General features: G+C 41.9%; 1 protein-coding gene across 1 annotated transcript in view; it reads left to right on the top strand.

The window, feature by feature from the left end:
- The first annotated feature begins 3,493 nt into the window (after window positions 1-3,493).
- The window catches only part of rbpjb (recombination signal binding protein for immunoglobulin kappa J region b), a 92,163-nt gene continuing 73,620 nt past the window's right edge, over window positions 3,494-22,036 (top strand). Inside the window, exon 1 of the mRNA XM_049568763.1 lies at window positions 3,494-3,669. Within this exon, the coding sequence (XP_049424720.1) occupies window positions 3,650-3,669 (20 nt within the window). The 5' untranslated portion in view covers window positions 3,494-3,649. The remainder of the gene's footprint in view (window positions 3,670-22,036) is intronic.

The raw sequence follows: 22,036 nt of genomic DNA, 5'->3' as shown, positions 1-22,036 counted from the left end.
TGCTGACTGTTTGTGCTGTGTTTGTCAGTTCTGGTCTGTATTCGTTTAGCCAACAGCCACTTTTCCACAATAAACAGCCTCAGGCAGATCACACACATCTAGCTAACAAGAGCATTGACTCGCCATCAGTGTGGTCTCAGAAGCCTTCACTTGCTCTTTGAAGTTGGAAAAACACCCACGAGAAATCACTTGTAAGGTGAACAAAGATGCCAAACAGATTTAAATGAAGGCTGAGGGGACAACAAAACACGGACCTACATGGAGGTTTACGGCTTTCTGACCCCTCCCAGATAAACAAGAATGACCTGACCTGTTTGGTGGCGGGGATGATACAACACTTTTGCAAATGCACTCTGGCTGGGGGAGAAAAAAAACCGAGGCGAGCAGGAAGGCTAATAAAGCCACATTTCTAAGCATGATCATTCTAAATAATAGCCTCCCTTGTACTTTGGCTGAGGTTTGGGCTGAGAGGAGGGTGGTCATGGGGCTCCCCAATGTGATGGCAATGCACTAATCTGCCCTGTATGGCCCATTCACATGTGTTCACACCATTGTTTCCACATTCTAAACAGGAACTGCAATGTTGCCCAAGGGAATTGTAAATCTGGTGTGCAGAAACCCTTTAATTCCTCCTCTTATTTAATGTCCTTGCAGCCTCATCACTTCTCGTGCTTGTTGTCTTTAGTACTGGGATGTATTAGAAAATAAAAATGATATTTCAGCTGCAGCTGTTAAAGCTCCCACATCATAAAGAGTCCGATTTCTATGTTGTTATCAATATAAAGCAGGTAAAGGTGCTTTGTAAATACAGCGTAAGTAGAGAAATACACAGTCCATATTCAGAAATGTCTTTAAACGAGCCATTGGGACTACTATGAAGTTGTGATGTCACAATTATACTGCATTACAGTAGAAAGTGCCTCTACAGTGCCATTACAGTCATTCCTAAACTCAAAGGACGGTCCAGAGACGCTGATGTGGAAGACCTGGACACACTGACCTATCAGGGCAGACTGGGCTTTATCTGGACAGGACCTTAAAGAGACAGGCGCTGAAACAGAGTGAATACAGGTATATTTATACAGACAGTATGTGAAGAAAGTTTTTTTGAACATTTAAGGATGTAAACATGTTCCAGTGGAAACCCTGAGTATAAGTATGAACCTTAAAAAAAGTATATTATAGGACCTTTAGGGGCTGTTTGTTACTTATGAAGGGGGAGGTGTCAAATAACGTTTTCAGCACTGATAGGAAGTTATGTTTTTTATTTTGGCTATTTTGTTTTTATGTTACCACCAATTTTTAAAGAAAACATGCCCTCCAAACCTGCATGTTTTCTTTAAAAATCAACAAAATTACACCACTTATCATAGCCAGACACTGTAAAAACAGGAATTATGGTTGAATTTTCATATTTCCTACGGTCCTTGGACACATCATGTGTAACGAACACTTCCATTAGAAAGAACAAAACAACCAAATCTAAACTTGAAATTGTGATATTTCATCAGAATCACTTTATTCTACATTTTATTTAAAATTTTAGCGTTCTTTAAAAATAAAGTGTTGGCACGAACTAACCAGAATGCACAACAAGAGTGGAAAACCAAGGCTCGTTTCAAGAACTTTATTCTTTGACTTTTAACTTTCAAACATCAAAGGGTACATTAGGGGAAGATGCCCCCCTTTAAGAACAAAGTCAATAATCTATAGAATTAAAAAATATTTGGATTTGATTTTAGCATGTGCAGGATAATGATGCATAAACCAGCACAGTAGTACGAGAAATAAATTGGTAGAGTATTCAGTTTTGTTGTTATAGCACAAAAATTAAAATCTTGTAAGGGGTATGGGGCTCGAAACTTTTTAACTAAATAAAACAAATTAAAATCCCAACCCTGACTCATTAATGAATTATCTAGACTTGTTGCCTTTCCTTTAGGCTAATGGTTTTTATTTCAGGATGTCTTCCTCCACCAAACTAGCTAAAACTGTTGGCTAATTCTTGACCGCTAGCATTGCTAATGATAGCTAGCTACAATGCTATACTACTACTGCTATATGTAGATACGAATTATTGAGTCACCACTAGATTCTCTAACTGAATAATATCTTGAGGCGCCACATTTCTAATGCACGATTTATACTTCTGCTTCGAATCGACACCGTACCCTACGCCATAGCCTAACGTGCACCTCCCCAGAAATGTAGGTACACGTCATGGCGACGCAGACCTCCTGTCTAATTTTGGAATTCAGAAAACATCACCTTGTGAGTTGAAATGGAGACAAATTTTGTAATGTCACCTTTGTTAAATGTTGCTGTTGTCCCTGGCTTCATATGAGTAGAGGAAAAGTCCGCTAGCTGCTAGGTTATTTCTACAATGTAAAATGCCATAGGCTTCTGCTAAAAACATTAGCATGTTGTATTTGTGGGGAAGATAGAGACAAATGTTTGTCTGTGAATGCTGCGAGTTATAGTGAAGCTGATTTGTGTACTTGTGTTTGAAATTGTCTCTATTAAGCCATGTTGAATGTGTGTTTAATGTGTGTTTTGATTCAACTAAACTTTCCAGCACTTAGCACTGACTAGTGTTTTGGAGGTGTAACTGCAGCAGACACACCACCGCACGAGTGTAACTGTCACAACGGTGTGGGGTGTCTTGCCCCAAGGGTCTTATTTTACGTTTTTTTTTTTAAAGGAGAAAGTTCTTTTTTCTTTTAAGATAAATTGAACGAGTCTCCCCACAAATCCCCCATCATCATATACATACACATACCAAAGCTTTTCATGTATGACTTAAAATAAATAAATACATAGATCACTATCTTCTAGTGACAAAAAATTCCATCGGTTTACCCTTAAATGGTTCTGATGGAATAAATATCAAATGAGAGTAGTTTTAGTGCCATATACTGGTTATGAGATGAATTAAGGGGGTGGTAGCATCGAAACCCATCTTACCCTAAGTATTAAAAATCAAATAAGTAATATAAGGTGGAGGGGTGGTCATGCATTTTCTGCCAGTCACTCAGGAAGGCTCAAAACATATATATTTGTAGCTCTGGGGTGGGTAAATGAATAAACAGAGGACACACACCCTTCTGTGATAAGTAAAGAACAGTCCCTTAATGCTCGAGCACTGCAGAGACACCATGACGAGACAGGGTACAAACTGTAAGATGTGTGTGAGCCTGGGAAAACCGAGGGTTTCCTCACCACCAGCGCTTTTTTTTTCCTCCAGCCCGATCGGTGCTGTAATTTATTACCCGGTAAACACGTGGGAATAGTATTTCAGCGCCACAAGATAAACAACTTCTGCACTTCAACGCACATCTCGCGATAGGGGACGCTCCCTCTGTGCTCGCCTATTGTGAGAGTTTTCCAAGCCTCGCGCGATCTCGGAAGTTTCCCACGCCTGTTGTTGTGGCGTCTGCCCTTTTCGCTCTCTCTCTCTCTCTCTCTCTCTCTCTCTCTCTTGCTACCCGCCGCCTCCCCTTTCTCTCTCCGTCTTCCTCACCCACCCCCTTTCTCTCCGTCTCCCTCGTCCCTACACCTCCAGTCTGCTTCTGTTGTCTCGGCGGATTGTTGGGCTGTGGGAGAGAAAGGATATCGCGAGTATTGGAGTTTTGGTGAGAGTTTGTGGAAGATGGCGCCTGTTGTGACAGGGTGAGTCTGAGATTCGGGGCTGGCGGTGGGGAGCGGAGTTGAGCAGAATACAAGTTATTGCCATGAAACAGCTTAATGTTAACCCATGTGATGTAGCCCGGGCACCACGCAGTGTTTGAGCTTCTCCTTTACTCTCTTCAAGTCGTTTCTTTGTCTGAGTGTGTGTTTGCGTGCGAGTGTTTCCCCCTCTCTGACCAGTTACTCTCCTGAGCTGACTGTTGCTGCAGTATTTTGTGAGCTAGCCCCAGCTAAGCGATACTTCACCCTCGGTGGTCTTTTTTTTCCCAGACAACGGCGAGCTGTTAGCTAGCAGGCTAGCCAGCGAGCTAAACACAACCAGTGGGGCATGTTGTATTTTAGTAAACACTTCCTACCCAGCGTGTTTATCCCCAGACTACACTGAAAGCTCGTGTTTAATCCCTGGTGTTGTATTTGTTGTCGAAACGTGCTCAGCAGTTAGCCGGGCAGCACGTTTGTGAACTGGTTTCAACACAGCTAGCTGTCCGATAATGGACGTCAGCTAGCGAGAGCTGACTGAAACACGTTGCGGCTTTGTGAGCAAGGCATCCCCTTTGGCTGTGTTTTTAAAATGTGGACTGTGTTTGCTGGATAGTTTTCGCTTCAATCTCTAAGCTCAGAGCTACAACACACAGTGGAGATGGTGTACTTTTACCACTTCAGCTCCCTGTAGGGGAAATAGTATTTACTACTCAGGCAGCATCTCTGTAAGCAGGTTGCTAGTGAAAAGTCAAACCCAACACTCAGTGCATCTAAGGACAGAATTCACAGCAATGTGTGCCACTGTGCTTAAAACTATCGTCATTTAAAAATGTCCCAAACATTTCTAATGCTAGAAAATTGGATCCAGTTTCTAATGTGCAGTCTCCTGATGATGAAAGTGATGTTTTCTGCCCCCTAAATTAAATATATTTTCCCTGATGAGCTTTGAATATCAGAGACCAGCTGTTAAAGTCTTGCCATACCTTTTTTTTCATAGTCAAATTTAGAGTTTAAATTAAAATGTACAAATTTAAAGGAGGTAATCAGGCTTGGTGCATGTCCTGTAATTGTTATTAAACAATACACATGCAATAAATATGTCAGTTTTTTTTGATGTGAACATAGCCTTTGTTAATATTTTCAAGTTGATAGTAAGGGGATATATTTCCCCATGTAATGTTGACTTCATTAATGAGATCTTAATGAGTAGAGCTACCACATACAGTGAGAAGGGTGTACTTGTACGACTTCCCTGTAAGTGGGCGACAATGCTAGAAAATAGTATTTCCTACTCAGGCAGCATCTCTGTAAGCAGGTTGCTAATGAAAAGTCAAACCCAACACTGCAGTGCATGTAAGGACAGAATTCACAGCCATGTGTGCCACTGTGCTTAAAACTATCATCATTTAAAAATGTCAAAAATCTTTTAAAATCCCAAAATTGTAATGTAGTTTGTCATGTACAGTCTCCTGATGATGAAAGTGATGTTTTCTGCCCCCCAAATTAAATATATTTTCCCTGATGAGCTTTGAATATCAGAGAACCAGCAGTTGAAGTCTTGCCATGCCTTTTTTCATAGTCAAATTTAGAGTTTAGATAGAGTTTTACAAATGTACTTAGCACTTTGTGAAATGCGACGTTGGTCTATATTTATCTATCAGCACTAGCACTTATAACGGAAATACTTGAAATATGTGGTTTATGGGCATTGTGCAATAACTACAACATTGAATTCTATGTGGACTCAGTTAATTACTGTTGTTGTTGTTTATTGTCTTTTTTTAAACATCCAAATGGGCACTGTGCAATAATTTAAACGCACAGTATTTTATATGGACTCAAATTGTACTTCATGACTGTTGGCATTTATATATTCATGTCAGCATCTGCACTTCAGATTGATAGCAAGGGGATATATTTCCCCATGAAATGTTGACTTCATTAATGAGATCTTAATGAGTAGAGCTACCACATACAGTGAAAAGGGTGTACTTGTACGACTTCCCTGTAAGTGGGCGACAGTGCTAGAAAATAGTATTTCCTACTCAGGCAGCATCTCTGTAAGCAGGTTGCTAATGAAAAGTCAAACCCAACACTGCAGTGCATGTAAGGACAGAATTCACAGCCATTTGTGCCACTGTGCTTAAAACTATCATCATTTAAAAATGTCAGAAATCTTTTAAAATCCCCAAAATTGTGATTCTCATTTGATGATGAAAGTGACATTTTCTGCTCCCAAAATTAAATGTATTTTCCCAAAACTAGCTTGACAGAAGTCTTGATATACCTTGTTTCATAGTCAACTTTAAAGTTTAATTAAAATCTACATATTTAAAGGAGCTTGGTGCACGTTCAGCAATTGCTACGAAATAATACACATGTAATAAATGTCAGTTTTTTTATGTGAACATGGTGTTTGTTAACATTTTCAAATTGATCATGACATTTACAGTAAGGGGATATATTTCCCTATAAAATGTTGACTTCAGTAATGAGATCTTTAAGATCATAGCTACCACACACAGTTGATAGTGTGCACATTGCAAATTCAGTTTCCTATAAGAGGACGACAGAGCTGGGAAATAGTACTCACTACTCAAACAGCGATCTGCATCTCTGTAAGCAGGTTGCTGATGGAAAGTCAAACCCAACACTGTAGTGCATCTAAGGACAGAATTCACAGCCAAGTGTGCCACTATACTTGAAACTGTCATCATTTAAAATGCTTAAATCTTTCAAAATTTGATTCAGTTTCTTACTTACAGTGTGCTGATGTTGAAAGTGATGTTTTCCGCCCCCTAAATTAAAATGACTTTCCCAGATGAGCTCTGAATATTAGACAACTAGCTGTTTAAGTCTTGACGTTATTTTAATAGAAACACAGTCTTTGTTAACATGTTCAAACTGATCAATAAATTGATAGTACAGGTATATATTTCCCCACAAAATGTTGACTGCAATAATGAGATAGTTTTCGCTTCACTCTATTATTTCTAAGATTGTAGCTGCCACACAAGGAGTAGGATGTACTTTTACAACTTCCCTGTAAGTGGACGACAATGCTGGGAAATAGTACTTACTACTTAAACAGCGATCTGCATCTCTGTAAGCAGGTTGCTAACACTGCAGTGCACCTAAGGACAGAATTCACAGCCATGTGTGCCACTGTGTTTAAACCTTTCATCACTGAAGATTGATCCACGTCTTTCCAAATCCAGTAATTTGATTCAGTTTCTCATTTGCTGTTTGGTGTGATGATTATAAATGTGACTGCCCCTAAGAAATTGAACTTATTTTCCCTGATGAGCTCTGAATATTAGATAAGTAACTGTTTAAGTCTTGACATACTCAATTTTTTATCTCTGAGACGGTTAAAATTTCCAAATTTGAAGGAGTTCATTAGTCTTGGTGCAGGTTCAGTAATTGCTACTAGATAATGCACTCGATAAGTGTGTAAGCCAAGGGTTATTTATTAGACTTAACATTTAACATTTAAAAAAATGATCATTAAATTGATAGTTAGGACATATATTTCTGCATAAAATGTTGACTGCAATCATCAATCACAGTTGTTGCTTTAATCTCAAAGTGTAGAGCAACCACATACAGTGAATAGCGTGCACTTTTATGACTGTACATTGCTGGAAAATAACATAGGCCTACTACTGAAACTCTGTAAATAGGCTGCTATTTGGAAACTCACACCTTACACTGCAGTGCATCTAAGGACAAAATTTACAGATGTGTGTGCGACTGTGTTGAAACCTGTCATCACTGAAAATTTGTGCTAAATCCCGAAAATTCGATTTCGTTTTTCATTTACAATCTAATAACTTGAAATTATTTTCCCTGATGAGCTCTGAATATTAGATAAGTAGCTTTTAAAGTGTTGTTTTTCTGAGTCAAATTTAAAGTTTTATCTTTTAGATGGTTCAAATTTCCGAATTTTAAAAGGCTCAGTGCACGTTCTGTAATTGCCATTTAAAAAATGGTAATTAAACTGATAGTTAGCAGATATATTCTCTCATAAAGCAGAGCAGTGCTGCCTTGTTTATAATTTTTTTTGTGGCCATATTTGTCATAAATAGCCCGGTGTTCAGTGAGCTGATTGTCTTTACTGCTTTGGTCTTTCTGTGGCGTAAACCCTGATTAAAATGATTCGCCTGTACCATTAGCTAGACACAAACCTATTTTTTTTGCACTCTCGAGGCTATAATCCCCACAGACAGCTCAGTGGGTGACAGACATTTGCTGGGCTTGTTGGAGGTGTGTGCATGTTGGAAGGAGACGGGGGGGTTGGTCTGCTGTGCATGTTCATCTGGGGCTTTCCAGCAGACCTGAACTGATTTCAGTTGCGGGGGGAGGAGGAGGCAGAGGGAGGGAGCTAGAGGGCAGCCGGGTCAGGTCTGGGTGGCTGGCCACCTGTCCAGATGATATCTCCAGATTCATGTGTGTGTTTCTGTGAGTGGGGGTCAGTGTGTGTGTGTGTGTGTGTGTGTGTGTGTGTGTGTGAGGAAGACAGGGCGGGTGTGTGGGTGAGAGAGGTTTAACAGAAAATTAAAGTGCCATAAGGGGTCTTTCTAGCTGGTGGCAGGCCATGTTCACAGTAACGGTCAGAGGCATCTCAGAGCCTGACCACAGACTCATGTACTGTTTGAATGGCTCTGGCTTTACACAGGGAGGGGCTCCTCAACCACAGGCTTGTTAATGGTATTATGACTCTCTTGTAATGGCATCACAGAGAGGCTGTGGTTTTCTGTCTTTGAATTAATAGTCGCACTGACTTCACTGTCCCTTAATTTGTGAGTTGCACTCAGAGACATTTGTGTTGTTTTTCTGCCTAATTTAGTCTGCTGCCTGGAAATGTATTTATCAACAGATAATAGAGGATAATCAGGTGTGTGTTTGGGTCTGAACACAGCTCTCACTGTGGTGTTTGATACTGGATGTGCATGATTACAGGTGGCAGTTACTAATTAAACGGGCAATTCACAGTAAATGTTTGCTTTTATGAAGCACTATATTTTCATGCGTAGACCATTTCATTCAGTGTACGACTCCTATAACTGCCTAAGAGCTACAGCTTTGTATGATGGACTACGAAACGCACAACAGCTACGACACACAATCAGAAATCTGCTGTGTATTTCAAAAAAACACTCACTCCCTGTAGGCTTTAAGGTGGCTGTAAAGAATTTGTAGTTTGTATCTTTGTGAAGTAGCTGGGTCAAATACATGTCAGAAAATTAATTGTCAACTATTTTGATTATCAAATAATTGTTTTAGTATTTTCTTTGTCATACTTGATAATAAACTCAATGGCTTTGGATCTTTGGGCTCTTAGTCAAGTAAAACATACCATTTAAAGACCCCACCTTCGCCTCTGGGAAAGCACACAGGACAAGTTTTGCCATTTTCTGACTTTTATTGACATAACAATTAATAAGGAAAATACCGGACAGATTTTTAGATGATGTGAATAACTGTTAGCTGCACCCTTTAAAGCAGATTTGCGCCAGTTGAATCAGATCCAGTATGAATATTCAATTATTCATTCCTTTTTGCCAGTGAGAGTTTGAGGGGGTAGTAAACAAGTTAGCTGTCCGAGTTAATGCGGGCTAACTACGCTAATAAGGGACCATATCCAACACTGGATATTAAAAAAAAAAGCCAGACACTGTATTGTATTAAATTGCTGTACATTTCAAAGCTTTTCTTTCTCTGGGCAGCTGCCTCTGTGTCTGCAGCTGTCTGTACCAGGGAGCAGCGTGAAAGTAGTCTCGCTCACCAGAGCTTTCTCAAAAAAAGAAAGGTCTGGCTGCGCCGACTCTCACTTTAAGATTGGAGGAAAAAACACCCCGGCTTTTTTTATTTCTTTCAACCAATCACAATTGTTCGTGGTGGTGCCACAGCAACGGTGCGCTTGCAAAAATATTGCTGGGGGGAAACAGGTTTTGGTGTAACATGCCCACAAAAATATCGCCTACAGGACGCGAACCATGGCAGAAAAATGGCTACATCCCCGCAAGATCAAACACCGCAAAAGTTAGTAAAGGACGTGTTGAAAACTGCTACACAACCGAGAGGCTGATCTATGCAGTGAACTTCCGCCCACTCAGACTAGCGTGAAAGCAAGGAGCACTCACTCTGCAGCTAAATCCGACTGACAAAAAAACAAAACCAAACAACTGCTCATGTTCAATATTCATCGCCTGAGGGGTCTCTGACTGATGATTCGAATCCTTGACTTCCAGGGGACAGCTTGAAAGTGGTCGGAATATTTCAGGTCGACAGACGAACTATGTATTGAATAAATATTCAAAACTGAAAACATAACACGCTAAGTGAAATACATGACATCATGGCTGCAAGTAACAATTATTTTCGTTATTAATTAGTCCTAATTTATTGATGACTTACTATGGCTGTTTCCTAAAGCCCTATGTAACATATTCAAAGTGCTATTACTTTCCAGCCAACAGTCTAAAATCTAAAAACATTCCTTTTACAACGATGAAAATATTAAGAATCAGGGATCTGCTATCAGCAAATGTTCGCCATTTTTGCTTGAGACATGTCTCAAATGATGGATTGGTTATCAAGAAAACTGCTGATTAATTTTCTGTCAACTGGCTAAAGCTGCCTTCACATGATGATAAAGTCGCTTTTCATTCACTGCGACATCGGGTGCGGAAAACAGTAGAGGCAAAGTGCTGCGCAGGTTTACATCATCTAGGCACCAGCAACAGTTTCATTTGCAGACCGGTTTTTGTATGATTTATGTGAGAGTGCTTTCAGACCTAGAGTTGTCTTGCTTTGGTCTGAATCAGGGACTAATTTTATTCCAAAGTTGCATAATTGCCAAGAGTTGGTTTGTGTTCTCACGGCAGCATTTACAAGAGGACCAGATCAAATGCCTTGTGTGAGAAAGCTGCTCTTGATTGGTCAGAATTTCCATGTGGGAAAAATCCAGGAAGTAAAGCAAACATTGAAGAAGAGTGAAAACAAGGCGCGGCTCCAACTAGAAAACAATGTTTTGATGCATTGGATGTGCTGAATGTGCATATTAAGGCAGAACAGGAGGAGGTGCACATTAATAATCCTCCAGGACTGTAACATGCTCATGTTTAACCCAAACAATGTGTCATGTGACTGCAGTTGGTTCACATCCAGGTCGGAACACAAACGAACCGCACTAGAGTTCATTTATAAGCGGACTGAGATCACCTCTTCAAGAAGGTCCCACTGCTTTCCCCATAGGAAAACAGTGGCACAGCGAGCACAGAGCGTTTTCACCACTGATCATGTGTGGGGCGGCTTAATCCTTTGAGCTTGCGATGACAGCTACTCTTGTGTGCTTTGCACATGTGCAGGTGAAACCCCCTGTCTTTGTGGAGCATTACACCGTATAGCATGGTCTTACTGAGAACGTTGTAGGTTTCCACAATTGCACAAATTAGCAAAAAACCTCCAGATCGCAGTGTTTCATGCAGGCGAAAACCAAAATAGTTGCTTTTGTGGGTTTCTTTGCTCCTCTCTTCCAGAGAAACTGATTGTGATAGCTGAAAGAGAAGCACTGTTCACCTGGGATGATAAAAGCATGAATCACTTATTTCAACACCGCTCTGCCTTTGCCGTGCCCCCGAGGGACGGGATTCCATTTTGCTCAGCCCCCCCTCCATCCCTCTGCCAAAAAAAAAAAAAAAGAAGAACGATAGAGTCTTTCAGGCCAAAAGCCAAGCGTCTCTGTGCTGGTGTAATGATACCACTAGGCCTTTCTTTGAGACGCAAACCCTGTGCTCTTTTATTCGTTAGCGGCTGTGTCGACGCGATCAAGTGAGTGCGTGTGGAAGGGAGTGTGAGTGTACCTAGACATAAAAGTTGATCTGTGTATTTGTGTGTGTGTGTGTGTGTGTGTGTGTGCACGTGCATCCATTCCCCGGGGTCCTCTCCTCTTCCCCGCTTCCCTTTATGAAAGGAGAGGTTCAGAGGGAGCAGCAGATGTCGAAGCGCTGACCTTTATGGTGGCAAAGGCTCAGGCTAGAGTTAAAAGACATGCCGAATCCCCCGCTCCTCAAAGCAGCAGCCCCATGTCCACCCACACACACACACACACACACACATGCAGCGCTACCTCAGCTGCAGCACTGATGGATAGGTTAACGACAGAGATGACACGAGCTACCTGATCCGTGTGTCACCTCGGTATCCTGCAGCCTGCAAAGCTGCCCTGTATCCACCCAGAGCTGTGAAAATCTTCAAAGTGTGTGGTGTGCGTGGGGATACAAGCCGGGGGGGAGCTGTACAGAAGTCACAGGCAAAGCACCAAAGCAAATGTGCCACCAGCCAGACATCTTTAGGGGGATTTATTCTCATGCGTACAGTAGCCTATTGTTTTGGAAGTTCATGCATATCCATTACTTCACATGATTGAAATATCCCCTGAAGCCTTTAGTTTCATTCAGGGTTCAGATTCGACTTGTTTGCTCGGGTGATGATGGGCCTCTTAAAGCACCACACGCCCTGGTTGACTCAGTGTCTTCATTCTCTTGTTCCCCCTATTCAGTCTTGTTTGTGTCTGTCTGTCTCAGGGGAACAACCACAAGAGACACCCAAGGGGATAGAAATGCACATTTTTGTGTAATTTGGCTTGGATCGCCGCCAACTCGGCACTCCCCGTTCTTGGTCCTCAGCCACATGCTTGAGTGTGCACAAACCAGATATACCATACAGTACTTTAGCTTCCCTCCTGCTTATTCATAGAAAGCGCTTCCCTTTATTGGTCGTGCATTTAAAGGTCCGGCGTGCAGGGTTTAGGGGGATGCATCAGCATAAATGAGTATAATATATTAAGTATGTTTTATTATGTGTGTAATCACCTTGAAATAAGAATCACCTGTCACTGTGTGTGATTTTAGACAGCATGCTGGCATAGTGGGTGCAAAAAAAGGCGTGGCAGGAGTGACGTGTTTACACAGCAGCATCAGTCTCTAGTGTTACATATAACATAAGCTACGTTTCTAAACAATAACAATGGCATAAGGGGCCGTACACATGCTGCGACTTAAACCGCCCGAAAAACGCAAGGTCGAGCGCTGGGTGCTACTCATGTGCCTTTTCTGTGCCAGCTTTCAAGAGCGTGGCAGCAGGTTGTGTCTGAGGTTGCTCAGCAGCCTTAACGAGCACCGTATTATAGCCTGAAATCTTGAGTGCGAAAAACACGGCGTGTACGGCCCCTAACATGGCGATAACAATCATTTACTGTATATGTTATATAACAGCTGATCTCGTCCTCTGCTCGGAGGGTGAGGAGCTCCTGAACCTTATTGTTTTTGCAATTTGCAGACATTTTCAGCTGCTGTTCTTCTTTGAGTTAGCTGCTAACTGCTAGTAGCTGCTTTTTCAATCTCCCAGGGGTGGGTTGCACACAACATGTCATCAAAGTGTCACACCCGTCACATTTACTAAGACGTTGTTTTGGCCTTGTCGCTACCCCTGCTGCCGCATATAAGATAAAAGATATACCTTATATAAAGAATGGCAAGGCGGAATAACGGCGCAATATTCCCGCCTTGAACAGGCAGTGTAAAAGAGGCTTGTATTTTACTGGTTTAAATCATTGGGTCTGGTTTGTTTTGGAGTGGACGAGACCTCTGTGGATAATGTGGCTCCCGGTAATTAAACCTCCTGAACGTCTGGATCTTAAGTTATCAGAAAAATAGTTGTGCACACATTAGCATGTGCCGGGCTAGCGGGTCGAACAGCGTTGGAGAAACATTTATTTGCTTTATTCAAAGTTTTACTGTTAAAAATCTCTGGGTCCGTTTGCTTCGAAGAGGAAGAGACCTCTGCAGGTAATTTGGCTCCCGGTAAAAACCTGAACTTCTGAATCAGAAAAAAGGTGAGCACACGTTAGCAGGTGCTGGGCTAGCAGCCCGTCTGCGTTGTGCCAAACAGTTTAGGAGAAACACTCATTTGGAATGTGGAACTGCTTTATACTGTGTTTTTACCGGTTTAAATCACCTGGGTCGTTAGTTTGGGAGAGGAAGAGACCTCTGGGGATAATTCAGTAATAATAATTAAAAATAATTAAAAACTGCCTTAACATTGAACACTGAAGGAATTCTAACCGGGAGAAGTTTCAGCTGATTGCAATCACAGTCCTCACTGCTAGATGCCGTTAAATCCCCCTTAATCTACACTATACTTAAACTTCTCTCCTGCTTGTTCATAGTAAGTGGCTCCCTTTATTGGTCATGCATTTAAGTGACCTTTTTAGGGGCTTGCATTACCTAATTTCCCAGCTTAGATAAGGGGGTTGGATTTCTCACACAAAAGCCACGACAAGGGGGGCATTTATTTACTTGTGCAAGACTTGGAAGGCATTAGACTGAGCTCATACTTTTTTAATCTGTGGCTCTTCCAGAGAATCTTGCTGCTGTTTGCTCCAAGGATGGGACGGAACATTCTGATGTAAATCTAAAAGCCAGTGTGGTTTTGAAAACAGCCCTGCCGTCATGTTTGATAGAGGCCCAAGTCCTCTTGGTGTTGTTGTTGGCACGGGCCTTGCTGCTTAGCTAAGAAGGCGAGCGGACAGCAGAGGCAGAGAGCTAACAAGAGGCGAATGCGACAGGCGGTGGAAGCACGTACCTATCCGCTGACTCTTGTTTTGGAGCGGCACTGTTGTCTCTCAGCTCCCCTCTTCCAAGAGAGTTTCCTCAGCCCCAGCGTTCGCCTTTCCCTGCCCCTGTTCCTTTTGCTGTTTGTAGCGATTACAGCTCCGCCAAGGGAATGTCGGTTTCTACTGTGTCAGCAGTTTTTGCTCCCGCTGTCCATCCACATTCAGGATGTTTCATTCAGAAAACATGAACTGATTCCCCCTGTCTGACTCCTGTTTGCTTTGCATTTGGCCCCGGTGAGCAAACTCTTACCTACTTCCTATGTTGGGGCAGCTGAAATTGAGAGGAAAAACATGAACTCTATTGACACTTGTGTTTGTCTTCATGTTCATTTATTTTCTCCTCAGGGATGACAGAGGGAGATCTGTATTTTAAAGTTGACTTTTAAGACTCCAGGCTTGTGATACACTGCACAAAACCAGAATATGCTGCTCGTAGCTTTCAGGAAAATTCACCAGAGAGCAGGGCTTAAATAGAAAAGCTTTATTTTCTTATTCTGCTGGCCCAGATCATCGCCTTGTTGTTCTCAGCCGTGGTCGTGAGGGCTCAGATGCATTGTTTAAGCGCCTGTTGTCAGAACGTTCTGTCTGTTCAGGCCGGTTCATCCATTCAGAGGAAGGTTACAAATATACACAGGATCTCCCGTGTTGGGAAAGCCCCTAATGAAGCCACCTCCCACGGCTCAAGCAACTGCCACTATTACTGTATTAGATAAGAAGGGAGTGGCAGTAAGCAGTCAGCCAGCCTGTAGTAAAGAAATGTTGTTGTAGCCTTGGGTCTGTTAGTGGCATCAAATAAACTGTGCTGATAGCCGCAGAACTGTGTCACCCCCATCCTCTCTTATGACTCATAGAAGCATTGCTTTGCTGTTGATCGATCCATACAAGCCTTTGAATGGACATTTTTACAGATCTACCTTACTGACATCAGAAGAACATATTAGTTAAGGGTTAGTAATAAGACGTCTTGGTTGGGATCATGTCCATTTGATTTTTCATCGTACTAGGCACATCACGATGAACATTTTTCAACCCTTGCCTTTGTACATGGGGCGCCTGCTCTACCAGACGTGCGCTACTTAGCACCCTGAAAACACTTGTTTCTTTTTGAGGAGTTGAGACGGAGCTGTACCTGTAGCTGCCGCTCTTGTCGCCGTCTTCCACGTATTATTGCTATTTTTTCTGTGCTGGTAGGCATTCTTCTTCCTTTTGCATTTAACAACAGATTAGGACCAGAAGAAGTGCATCGTCGGTACGTTCAGTAGCGGAGAAAAATGTGTACAGTCACGTTTTCAGATTTTTGGCACGGTGGACTACGATAACTCTGAGCAGCATTCATGGGAATGAATTACAATAGGGCTGCAATGATTAGTTGAGTAATCGATGTCTAATCGACTATTAAAATAATCGGTGACTATTTTAGCAGTTGACTAATCAGTTCGAGTCATTTTAGAAAAGTACTATAAAAGTACCCCAAAATACTCTTATTGCAGCTTCTTACGTTAAAATATTGTCAGCTTTACGCACTCTTCTATGACGCTGAACTAAAACCCTTTGGCGTGAGTACAAAACAAGACATTAGATGACATAATTTTGGGGTTTGGGAGAGACAGACCGACATTTTTCAACATTTAAACACATTTTTTGATAAAATGATTAGTCGACTAATTGAAGAAATAATTGACAATATAATATATTTGAATATATGTCTTACTTTTTCCCTGATGGTCTGAAGTCACTAAATTTGTTGCTAGTTGCTTTTTAGAAATAAAGTCACTAATGGTCTGAAATACCGCTAAATCTGGCGAGAAAGACACAAAGTTGTTAGCTTGTTTTTTTTTTTTCTCTCCGCGCTGGCCTACTTGCGCAAGTCTAAAGAAAAATAAAACACTTCAAAGACGAGACAGTCACAACCTCCAACTCAGAAGTGCAAGGAGGCTACTGGTAAGTCCTGATAGTCGTCCTGATAGTCGTTATCTTGCCAGCCCCTGGCAACGAGCCAAAAAGTCTGTCTGTTATAGTTTTGCTCTCCAACAAACACCCGCCTCCCAGGCCATCTACCCCGGGTGCCGACTGCGGCACACTGGGTGGATTATGGAGGTAACTGAGGTGTTCCCGGAGCTTCGTTAAGCCTATTTCTCGCAAGAGGCATCGCCTGTTTAATTTCTGGGAAAATATATCATCCGACAAAAGCAGATATTATAACAGGCCTACTGAGAGCACCACTGTAAAGGATAGCGGTCCGCCCAGCCCTAATTCAACATGTATCTGTCTGCAGCCAGCCTCCAGGGACACCACTGCTGGCGTTTGCCCAGGCAAGTGATGGCAGCCCTGGGGGAACAGCAGGCTACACCCCCTCCTCTGCAAAGAAGAGGTGTTGATAAAGAGCAAGATGGGCACAGAAAGAAGTTATCTGGAAAATATTGAAGGAAGGGAACAAAGAGAGCAGGAGAGAAGGGTTGGGATTCCAGGAAAAGCACACTGTTATCACCAAATGTTTCTTTGCATTGTCTGGTTGTTTAACTAAGGCTGCCGGAGAGTTTTACTGAAGAATCCGCCTGGTGGCATTCCTGTGGCCGCTGACGTCAGGAGGTTTTGGCCTTTGCCTAGGATCACAATGAAGTAATAGACATGTGTGTCGTTTTGCAGAACACTCTATTGATTGTGGTCGAGAAAAAACAATGCTTTTTTTTCCTCCTTGAAGAGAGGGTTGTTCATGTTGTGGTTGATCATCTTGCACTTGTGGCTGCAGCTCGATGTTCTCCACCGTTGCCATCACGTTGGAAGCGCTGCCGAAGAATGTACGTGAGGTTTCACATGAGCTCATGGAAGGAAGCGGACTTGTTTTCTTTGTATCTGCTGGTTTATCCTGAAAAGTCACCAAGCAGAGGCTCTCTATTTATCACCCCGCTGGATTTATTAGAAACCGGACCTCAAATATTCTAACCTCAACCCCAACTCGCCGAAGTGTCTGGTAGACAAATGAACCCGGCCGTGCCACAGTTTACCAGCTCGTGTTTTTTTATTCACCTCCCTGACATATTCCACTTTATTATATTTTAGTTTCAAGACAAATGAGTGTGTGAGTGTGTGTGTCTGTGTGTGTGTGTGTGTGTGTGTGTGTGTGTGGGTGTGTGTGGTTAGAATCGAGGAAACTGTCTCTTGTGAATGACAGTGGAGATCATTTTGAAAAAGATGGCATGTTTTGAAGAGGAACAAGTAGCAGGAACAACAGCCCCCTTCCTCATCACGACAACAGCACTGAAACCAGACAGTCCTGAGCCGTCACACACACATGCACACACACACACACACACACACACACACACACACACACACACACACACACACACACACACACACACAAGCGTGCCGCCGTGGTCTCTACATTTGGTTTGGTTTGCTGAGGATCATCTCACAGCATGTGGGCTAAAGGTCACCTCTCTCGCTCCGTCTCTGTTTCTGCCAGGAATTCTATTTTTTCTCTTGTTGCAGTGCACTCAGTCCTTTGGGTGGTTTTGAGGCAAGGGCAGGGCAAGACGGTGGTTAGTGTGCCTGAGCTGACAGATGTCCAGAGAGACCGGGCTTAATTTTGGACGCTCCTAGTTTACAATTACGGCTTTACACCGGGTAGATGTGATCACATTGTTGTAGAGCTGAAATGAGTGGCCATTTAAAATCAGTTTGGCAGCTATTTTGAGCACTCATTTCAATAATTTGTAAAAGAAAATGGAATCCACTCTCTGGCTGCAGCTTCTAAAATTGAGAGGACCCACTGCTTTTCACTGTCGTTTTTAAGCTGATTATCTTTGAGTTTTTGGCTGTTGGTCCGATAAAACAAGACACTTGAAGGAACAGTTTTTGGACATTTGATAGGCTTAACTAATAATCGGAAGGGCTGCACAGTGTATTTTCTTTTGTTTATGTTGTCATTGTGCTATCAACTTGCGCAATAAACGCATATATGCGATATTACATATTGATTTATCGATTCAATGATCAACAATCCAGTGTCATCGATGCAAAATCTATGTCGATATCTCAAGGATACGTTTTTATTTTGAAAGTCTGTGTTGATGGCGAGCAACCAAGATAAAGACAATGTAGATAATGTTATTTGCTCGGGAATAAATCAGCAGTGTGGAAATATTTGGACTTTGGAGAAAATACAGATCAACGAACAGAGAACATGGCGTATGTAAACAATGACGTTACGAGATGAAACAACGCAACGTTACCTGCCTGGACGATCATCTCACTCCGCTAACTTCTCACTACAGCAACATTAGCTGCTCTGTTTGCCAATGTTCGACTGAAAAAATGTGCATGCAGGCTGAAATTGAAACGTGCTGTTCTGTTGGGAGATGCAGTGACTTCAGCGAACTGTGAGCAAGACGTTATAAATGGAGAAAAGTCCGCTAGCCGTGAGGCTAATTTATGCAAAGGAAGTATGTTTGAGTTAATAATGGTTGACTAGCAAAAAACAATTGACGTGTCTATGAACATTGATCGTTTTTATTTAGTTGAATTTTATATCTTTGTGAAATCATTTGTTAGAATTTTCACATAGTATCGAAATTGTATCGTGGCAAACTTTGTAATATCGGCAATGATGACATGATATGATATTATATTGTGATGAAACTACACCCCTAGTATTTAGGGGTAACTATGTCACGAGAACCAATACTTAGGTACCGGGGCAATGGCAACATTCTGGAAACGTGACTGTACCATCCCAGTACCATAGGTGCCAGGGATGTGATTCTTCCAGATCTGATGTGGCAGTTTATATGCCTGCAAGTGTTTTAGTCTGCTGTTAAATGCCAGAGCAAGAAGTACACTACCAGCACGGAAAAACAACAACAACATGTGAAAGGTGTCAACAAGTGCAGCCGCAGCAACAACTCCGCCTCAACCTGTCAAAAAGAAAAGCTGGTATTGAGAATCGTGGAATTTCATTGATATTGTTATTGACTAATAGTGACTTTTTAGTGTTTGACTAATCGCCAGATTACTCACAATGAAAATTAGAGATGAAATAACTAGGTGATGAATATATGGTCGTTGACATGAAATGAATTGGCAGCTAGTTTTGTGATTAATTAAATCACAAAGTCATTTGTGACAAAGTGGCAAAAAATCACCGGATCTGACTTTCTTAAATGTTAACATTTGCTTGTTTTCTTAGTCCTCAGTGACAGTGAATTGAAAGTGTTTCAAGGTTTTAGATTGCTAGTTGGACAAAACAAGATATTTAAAGACACCACCTTGGGACACAATAATTGGTAGATTAATCTGTGGTGAAAATAATTGTCAGTTGCAGCATTGTTGCCTTTAATATTGACATTTATATCACCTAGGCATGTGCCAATATAAAAATTGTACGTTACAATTCCCCTTGTAAAAATGTAATTGGTGGTCCTGGACACTTGCTGTGCAGATTGAGTCTGTAATGCTTCAGCAAATTTAACTACATGACCAACCCACTGGTTATATAACGAAGGAAAGCTCCTACTCTGTAACCCCCAAAAAATCATTTTCATAGCTGCATGTTAGGAAGCACCTGGGTGCTCAGGTTGTTATTGGCTCCAGTGACAAATGCTGACACTTCTGGGTTGTTTTAGTTTCGGTTCATCAAGAACAAAAATACAAGAACTGTTCTGTGCAGTGTGATTAGTGAAGATAAATGAGAATGAAATTCAGTAAGGAGCAAACAGGGTGGCATGGTGAGTTAGTAGGAGGACCGCCTTTCAACAAGGGGAGCCGCGACGACAAGCATCTGACCTGCTGAAAATACTGAGACCCACCTGGCCTGATGGAGCTGACTCTGTGCTCTGAGCTGTGTGGAATAAAGATCATTTCCGTATCATAAAACATGGTCAAGACGGCAACATGTTTCTTTAGACTGCATATGATTCAGTTACTATATCAGTCTGAGAAGGGCTGCAACTAATGATTACCTTCCTTATCGATGCATCTGCCAATTATTTTCTTGTTTAATTGATTGTTTTGTCTATGAAATTACCCATTATGGTGTCCCAAGGCCCAAGGTGACATCATCAACTGGTCTGTTTGTAGGACCATTATCACGGAGAGAAAAAACAGCAAAACCCTCAAATTGGAGAAGCTGGAACCAGATAATGAGTTATCAAAATTAGCCAGTCGTTTTAGCTTAAAGAGAACATTTGCCATTTTTCAGCCTGGACCCTGTTTGTGTGTCAGTGACAAATGGAGACGGCACTTTTTGAAAGTGCTCCAACATTGCAGGGGGACGATATTTGTTTGGAAAATGTGTTTAGTATAAGACAGTTGTTTTGTCAGTGAACCTTGTGAGCTGTAACGGAGCTGAATTTTGTAACGTTACCTTTGTTAAATGTTGCTGTTGTCCCTGTCTTCATATGAGTAGAGGAAAAGTCCACTAGCCTCTAGGCTAATTTATACAGTTTAAAATGCCATAGGCTTGTGCTAATAATGTTAGCATGTTGTATTTGTGGGGAAAATGTGTCCAGATAAGGACAAGTGTTTGTCTGTGAATGCTGCGAGTTATTGTGAAGCTGATTTGTGTACTTGTGTTTGAAATTGTCCCTATTAAGCCATGTTTAATGTGTGTTTAATGTGTGTTTTGAATCAACTAAACTTTACAGCACTTCACAGAAACCCTGCCACCAACTGGTGTTGATTGGATGCACTGTATCCAATATGCCGATATATAGCAACTCATGTACAGATGTAAAAACTCGTTTTTAAGGCCCTGACAACGACCTGCAGTGGTTTCCAGTTTACCATAAGTTTAATTATACAGAGCAACCAGTCGTCCCCCGATTTTCCTAAAACAAACAAGCAAAAAAAATAATGGCTAATTCCGACATGTCATTTAAAAGCCAGTATTGGCAGATACCTTGTCGATCACTCTGCTGATTATATTGTCGATTAATCTCTTCATCATTTGGTCTGTAGAATGTCAGAATATGGTGAAAAATGTTGATCATTGTTTCCCAAAGCCTGAGATAACATCTCAGGCTCAATGTCCTGTTTTGTCCACAGCTCAAAGATATTCAGCTTATTGTCACAGAGGAGAAAAGAAACCAGACATTTCCTACATTTAAGAAGTTGTTGTCAGAGAATTTTGACATAATTTGTCTTAAATTTAAATCAAATGATAAATTGTTGGGGCTCCATTCTTCTCCTTTTGTAAATTAATAAGCAGTAAATGTGAATGCAGACCTATTTTCTTACTTTGTAGCTGCAACAATGCAAGTAAAACCGTCAACGCATGCTTTCAAAGAAAGGCAGTCAATGATGGTTGAGAGTGACTTGTGGTCAGCGCTGTGTTTCAGCAGCAAACGTGTGCACACACGCTTAAAGGCCTGGAGTTTGATCCTCAGAGCAGCCGGTGTGGTTGTCATATCCTTTACCAGAACCACTACCTGCTCCCTCATCGATGGCTGCACAAGAGCGCGAGCTGCAGTAGTGCTGCTGCGGTCGATCTCGACTCCTCTCGATCCCTCCCCCTGGGTTCCCTCTCGTTCCAGCAGTGAGTCATCAGCTCAGCAGAGAGTGAGAAGGGGGAAAGGGGAGCGGGAAAGGGTGGTTCACTCAGGGTTCAAGGCTCCCTCGCCTCGTCCCTTCTCTCCTCTTTTCTGACAGTTTCCCCCGAGCACATGACCCGTCTCAACCCTAAACCCC

The sequence above is a fragment of the Epinephelus fuscoguttatus genome, linkage group LG23 (genome assembly GCF_011397635.1).
Source record: "Epinephelus fuscoguttatus linkage group LG23, E.fuscoguttatus.final_Chr_v1".
Lineage (NCBI taxonomy): Eukaryota > Metazoa > Chordata > Actinopteri > Perciformes > Serranidae > Epinephelus > Epinephelus fuscoguttatus.
Note: the sequence above shows the minus strand (reverse complement) of the source record. Positions and strands in the feature narration are given on the sequence as shown.